The 7188-nt window shown below is 35.1% G+C and overlaps 1 protein-coding gene across 1 annotated transcript; it reads right to left on the bottom strand.

Annotated features, from left to right (window-relative positions):
• Positions 1–1458: 1458 nt before the first annotated feature.
• Positions 1459–2820, bottom strand: LOC131681901 (odorant receptor 13a-like). The gene is made up of 4 exons (XM_058963001.1): positions 2330–2820; positions 1920–2274; positions 1754–1852; positions 1459–1687 (listed from the first exon to the last, which is right to left on the bottom strand). The coding sequence occupies exons 1-4, from the start codon at positions 2719–2721 to the stop codon at positions 1481–1483; spliced, it is 1053 nt and encodes a 350-aa protein (XP_058818984.1). The 5' UTR covers positions 2722–2820; the 3' UTR covers positions 1459–1480.
• Positions 2821–7188: the final 4368 nt, after the last annotated feature.

Raw genomic sequence — 7188 nt, 5'->3', positions numbered from 1 at the left:
TACGAATTGCCAATTGCCATAGCTTAATTTAGCACATGTAACAAATTATATGAAACTGCCTTGCAGGAATGGCTTCTGATAAAAAATTAGAAATTTTGGTTAAGTACGACGGGCAAGGTTGTTGGAAACTGTGACCATTAAGCTTTCTGTTTCCCCATGAGTTAGCCGCCGATTTAACTTAATTTCCGATTAAGATATCGACGATTTATAAGTTTCAAAGACCTTTGCCCTGTAGATGAAGGCGTAGACCTTTGAAACGTAGGCGATACACAAAATAAAATATTATTTGCAAAAACCGTGACCAAAAGCTCCATCTGTTGGTATGAATACTGCAAATTCTTTAAAAATTAATAATACAAATAATATATGCAATCAATTGACGTCATTCAGGTAAGAAAATGAGGAAGTAGGAAGTCATGGTGTGAAACACCATGAAACCACGGAAGGAAATATTGAACAAACATTTTTTTTAGCAACTGCGTCTGGCTTTGTACTTGCGAATGACTTCTTCGGTGTTCTCGTGTTCGCCAGAGTGTGGAATTGAAGTTGTGCATTCCGGCTCACGTGCTTGATTAGCTATGCGACAATCACGTTTGTGCTTGGGAGCATTTTTTTTTGGATTCCTTTTCCTTCTCTTTTTCGATCATGTTTTTGATGATAGTCGATATCTACTTCTACAACACCTTTAATTATTACAGTGTTAACTCACGCGAAATATGAGCGCGCTTTTATTCATGACGAGAGCTTTCCTTTCACACGAGCACGTTTTGAACGGAACGTTTAATTATTTAGTGGATGCTGATCGAATACTGGCGCCATATTGAACAGATGCAATTGTGTTCTTTATGCCCTCTTCACGTCGTTTTGGCGTTTTTCGCATGAAATTGCGCACAATTCTTCTGTCAAAACAATTCTAATTTACATTATAACAGTAACCTATAGTGCCCCAAACGGTTGACCTATTGTGCCACCAAGCGTATATTTCATGTTGATGTCCGCATTTTTTTCAAAAACAAAAATATCGTGAAACCAACAGAAAACTCCTGTTCAGCATCAATTTTTACATAAGAAAACACTCACCTGACATTTTGTACATTGATTAAATGCGCTGTACTGACGACAAAAGACAATGCGTTTTCGCAGAACAACACACGAAAACATAAACGGCGCCGTAACTAATACAGCAGATCCACAGTAATAACCGAAATTACAGTCGTCAAAGATGTTCTCTGCCGTGTATCTAATTCACGCAACATGAGCGACCTCTACAATAACATAGCAAAGATAATGCCCTATACCTATTTGACCCTAAACTTTCAAATAACATTTTGTTTATTTGTGACAATCTTTGATTTTCTATTAATTTATTTTTGAAAAAATGCCGATGAAACGATTAGAACTCCCCTCCCCTCAGTCTACGTGCCTTCTACCTATAAAGATCTCGTCTCCTCTATTCGACTTGCATCCAAGGTTTATTGATTTAAAAAGTATTCTTCAGCATCAAATAGTATGAATAGGTGGCCTGTACCGTTGCTCCAAATCTTTCTATATTGACAAAGTAGAACTTGGCCGCGGTAACCCCGGTTGGCTTTTGTGCCCGTTGAATAATGAGTCGGATCGTTCTCTGCACATCGGCCGGTTCCCTGTACCAAGGATATCGATACATTGCATGTGCCACCTCTGCGGCCTAATAGAGATATATTTGGTTAGGTTCGAGGACCTCCGCGGAGGATTATTACAGCTACGAGTTTACCTTATCACTCAGAATATTCCCGTTGATGCAGTAGATCGCCATTTCACCCATCAGTATTACGAACAGAAGAATTAGGTTGGCAGCATCGGCTCCAAAGTTCTAGATATTTTTGGTGTGAGATGTTATTTGACTAATCTAATACAACATACTGATTCGAATTGTTTACCGTAGAAACGTAGAACAGCATCAGACACCAAACAAGAAGACAGCTCATTATCTGATTCATCAGAATGAAACTCATGGTACTTTCCAGATGATCCAAATATTCCAACACCAATTGATGCAACTGTACAATTTCTCGAAGTTCTTTGCGACGTTCGTCCTCGTCATTGGCAAGATCGGCCATGACATCAATTCGTTTTGCTAGTAAATCAAACAATTTCGATCCATAATAAATTACCACCTGGAATATAGTCCCCTTCATGGTAATGATAAATGCCGAACAGCATGACGCCGGGAAGCAGAAGAACGTAAAGACAGCATAGTGACTCAGCTTTCGTCGGATATTCAACCAGTAAAATCTGGAAATAATGCAAAATTTAAACCGACGGAATCTGCTGTTCAATTCTTACTTACTGTGTTTCGTTGGACAACGTAAAGTCGCCCCTGTCGGCTGCATCCAAAAAAATTAGCTTTATCGCCGTGGACAAAATAGGAACAGACACGAAAACGATCAACAGAACAAAGATGTAAATAGCGTATATCTTTGAAACAGTCTCCATCCGCCGATTGAAAGATTCAATTTCGTCCTCCAGATGCTTCGGCCACCTGCGCTGCAATATGCGTTCCAGAACGTCAACAAGCCGTTCGAAAGTACGATTCTTGACGGTGAATAAAACGATGGTAATGCAATTTTCCGACAGGAATATCACTTCCGCAATGTTTCTGATGAAGGAGTCGAAGCCCTCCTTCCCGGAGCCGAGAACAATTTTAGGGCCAATCCAAATGGTTACGATGTAGCCCACCATCAGGACATATTTGTACCGAACGCGGTGGTCACCCCACAGGCCAATGTGCCGGAGAAGTTTTAACCCCAGAGGCAGAACACGATGCGGTTTTTGCGGGGGAAATTCCTGCACCAGCTGCATTGTGGGAACTGGGATCGGGCGGCACTGTCGTGTCTTTTATATAGGGATTTGCTCGAAACGGTGAGTGAAATTGACAAGTTATTTTTAATGCCGGAAGGGTTAAAGTAAAACGGAAAATTTAACTTTAGATTAATGTGTTTTCTCCGAAATCTTCTACTGAGTTCAAGAAAGTAAAAGAGTTTCAGTGTGTTTCAACTCTTATGACACACATAAGATGCGAGAAGCCATAATGGTATTGAACATATATCCCATCAATTTCAAATTTATTGGAGACTAGAAAGTAATAAAACTTCTTATGATGGGAACACCGCTAGTCAAAAGCCGTATGACTCATGTTCAGTTCACGCTGATCCTTCAAAGTTTTATTTTCCATAGGGTAATATAAAGCAAAAATATTCTTTCTTGCAAAAACTTTTGAACTGATATGGATTGATTAGGGATTCGTAGTAAACGATGTATGTATTACTCAAATTCCCCCCGATGAGCCTTTCTGGCGTAAGCCGTTTGAGTGACAGGCTTCCTATGCTGCTGTACATGCATCAAGCGAAAGCAATTAAAACGAGAAGCAGTTCGCAATCTACTTTACATGGGCATGTTTCCTCATAAACAGGGCCGCAGAGAGAAAATACGGGCCCGGGGGGTCCAACGTACGGGCCCCTACCACGGTGTATTGCCTGAGCCTGAGTACAAAAAAGTCAATGTTTGAAATCCATTGGAGTTCACAGATATTATGTATAGTACACTGAAATTTTATGTTTATGTACCATTTTTTTGCTCTAGTTGTTTGTAGTGCCAATGAAGGAAAAAAACGTAGAGTTTTTTAATACTTTGGGAGTTTTTAATACCTCTTCGACAGTTTTGGTGACTTTGAAAAGGCCATTTTTGTTAATAGTATTTATAAAAGTAAGGAAATGGCAAGATTAAAAATGTAGTAATTACAAAAATTGAAATTATCTAAACGACGATCAACGGCAAAAGATTAAAAAAAGCAAAAGGAGAACTAAATATTAAAAGAATGTACAAAAGAGCTAAAAACAACAAAATCAACCAAATAAACAAATTAATGTCAATTGTCAAGAAAATTTTAATCGAGAAAAAAACCAAACCTATAAAAATTGATAAAGGAAAACAGGAAACTAGAAAAACATATCGCGAAGAATAAAAAAGTCGGACATTATTGAACAAATGGTGAAAATAATGCAAAATCGATAGGAAAGTAGAATTTTTTTTTAGAATCAATGAAAATGAAAAACTACTAAAAAGAATACAAACATTAATATAAAAAATGCATAAAACTGAAAAGCTCGATGAATCAAGAATAGTAAAATTTATTTAACATTAAAAACAAGACATATTTAAAGCAATAGAAAAAATAAATAAAACATTAAGAACGCATAAAACTAGAGGAGTATATATAAAAGAAAAGAATAAAATAACCATAGAGAAATTTATAAAAAAATGGACGAACCAGAAAATTTTGAAAAACTGGAAAATTGAAATGATGAAAAGATGAAATAGTTAAGAAAATTGAAATTATTGAACAAAAACGGAGCAAACAGACAAAATGGAAAACAAAAAATAGTAGAAAAAAGCCAACATAGTATACCATAGAAACACAAAAATGAAAATACTGTATCGATTTTGTTGGCTATTTTTGGCAAATTTGAGACTAAGAGAAACGAAAGCAATGAAATTGAAAGACGGATAGGTATTCTAGAGCGAATCAGTTATAAACTTAGAACGGAAAACTAGAACTAGGCAGGCTCATATGGGCATGATCGAAAGGAAATGTGAAGAATTCTTTGCCTTCTGCTTAGTAGGAGTTGGGCGTTGCACCCAAGTCTACCGCATGGTCTATGGTAGAACATATCTTATCATCATTTTTCCGCCGACGCCGGCAAAAAATTCTTCACAAATCCTCGCCTAGAACAACCATGCGATTATTCTTCTCCCTTTCTGCTAGCATCAAGCCGTGACGTATGCATTCAATCGACACCAAGCTATCGGTGTCGCACTGATCCTATTGTGATTGAACTACTTATTGATTTTTCGTTCCGCACACACGGATGGCTGATAGCAATTAATGACACAGCTCAGCTAGCAGAAATCGAATTTTTATCTACTTTTTTACCAACCAGTTTATATGTTACTATGTTTTAATTGCCGCAAGGTTCTACTGTATCGATTTTGTTGGCTATTTACGTTCTGAGCGAGGATTTGTGAAGAATTTTTTGCCGGCGTCGGCGGTAAAACATGATGATGAGTTATGCTCTACCATAGGCCATGCGGTAGACTTGGGTGCAACGCCCAACTCCTACTAAGCAGAAGGCAAAGAATTCTTCACATTTCCTTTCGATCATGTCCATATGAGCCTGCCTAGTTCTAGTTTTCCGTTCTAAGTTTATAACTGATTCGCTCTAGAATACCTATCCGTCTTTCAATTTCATTGCTTTCGTTTCTCTTAGTCTCAAATTTGCCGAAAATAGCCAACAAAATCGATACAGTAGAACCTTGCGGCAATTAAAACATAGTAACACAAAAATGAAAATATCAACACGAAAAAAATGAATAAAATGGATATTATTTAAAGAATAGAAAAAGCACTACAAATGAAATTCGAAATAAATTCAAACAACGAATTAAATGTAAAATTAAGAAAAGATAAATCAAATGTTTTTTTAAGAAAAAAAATTCAATGTAAACGTATAGGAAAATGGTCAACAGAAAAAGTACTTTCAAAATAGGTTAAATGGAAAACATGAAGAAATAACAATAACGATTTAAATCTTAAGAAAAAGGTATAAAAAAAATAAATAAAATTATAGGGGTGGGCGTAGCGTAGTTGGTAAATCGATTGCCTTATACGCAGCGCACCTGGGTTCGAGGCCGATCCCGCACATAGGGTTAGAAATTTTTCCTAAAAGATTTTTCTAACCCGAAGAGGCGAATGACCTTAAGGTTAAAACCTCTGTAATCGAAACAAAAAAATAAAATAAAATTATATTAAATGAACAATGGGAAAAAATAAAACTACGATAAGCGGAAAGCTAAAAACTAGAAAATGAGAAAGAAAATAGGAGAAAGGTAAAAAATTAAACAATAAGACAAATTGGAATGAATTTGAATAAGTAAAATTGCTTCTGGAAATGCAAAAAAAAAAATATAAAAAAGGAAATAGAAAAAGGCTTTGACAAGAATAAATGTAGTAAATAGACAAATTCTAAAAATTAGATGGAATGACAAAAGAAACAAATAAAAAGCAGGGTATTAAAATATGAAACAATAAGAAAAAAATAAACCGGATTTTTTTCGAAAAATTGCGCATAAAATTCAATAACAGAGAAAAAACTTTAAATTAAAGTAAGTGATAGCAATAGAAAAAGCAAAAGTAAGGAACGTAAAAAGATGGATAAAATAAAAGTGTGCAAATAGACAAAAAAATGCAGAATCTAACAATTGTAGAAATACAAATACAATCCACAACTTGAAAAAATAGATCAATGAAATTTTAACAAAATAAAAAAAATCCATGCAGGAATAAAAAAAATGAGAAACATGGATCATATTTTAAATAAGGGTTTTGGTTGGATTTTACGCTATGCTGGATTCGAAAACATTCATAATTCTATAAAAACATGAATTATTCTTTTATTTGTGTTGGTGTGTTAGCATACATTAAAATATTTTACAAAAATGTTGTAACTGATTTCTAGAAAATAGTTCAAAAATAAAATAAAATCATTACGTTCAGGAAGCGACGTTCAAAATCTCACGCTCACTCCTCCAAAACGACAAGATTTTGTAAGCGAATTTAACTTGCTACATTAGTTAGCTAATCTTGCTAACTAGTTGATTTAGTTTGGTAGCAAAGTTAAATTTTCTCTTCGAAATCAATCAAACACAATTTAGTAATTTAGTAGAACGTATGCTTTTTAGAATTATTGGCAGCTGCAGGATTGTGAACTAAGAGATCTTCTTTTCATGCTCCATGACATATAAAATTCAAAACAAAACTATTAACACTGTATGCGTCACGAAAGTGGCTTGTTGTGTACGCAATTTGCTGTTATAATGAAAATGTTGATAAAAGGCCGTATTTGAAAGAATTGTAAAACGTATTTATTTTTTTCCATCCTTGGCCTCTTTACTAGGGGGAATTGGTAATCGAAAATCACCGAAAAAAGCAACGTCATTTGAGTATGACCCCTTTACAAAAATGTTTTTATGTATCATCTCGCATCTGAATATGATTTTTTATAAATTTTGTATCAATGAACGGCAAACCAAATATATTAAATTTTAAATTTAAATTTTTGGATTAATTTCGAATTTTTTTGGTATATCAAG

This window comes from Topomyia yanbarensis, chromosome 2 (genome assembly GCF_030247195.1).
Source record: "Topomyia yanbarensis strain Yona2022 chromosome 2, ASM3024719v1, whole genome shotgun sequence".
In the NCBI taxonomy this organism is placed as follows: Eukaryota; Metazoa; Arthropoda; class Insecta; order Diptera; family Culicidae; genus Topomyia; species Topomyia yanbarensis.
This window is presented reverse-complemented; position numbering and strand designations above follow the sequence as displayed.

Bases quoted from the DNA above. Each gene is read 5' to 3' on its own strand.
- LOC131681901 (XM_058963001.1), bottom strand. From the start codon at position 2,721: ATGGTGGGCTACATCGTAACCATTTGGATTGGCCCTAAAATTGTTCTC. The intron at 1,853-1,919 runs GTAAACAATTCG...AAAAATATCTAG, and splicing joins TGCTGTTCTACGTTTCTACG to AACTTTGGAGCCGATGCTGC. The intron at 1,688-1,753 runs GTAAACTCGTAG...TATCTCTATTAG, and splicing joins GGAATATTCTGAGTGATAAG to GCCGCAGAGGTGGCACATGC.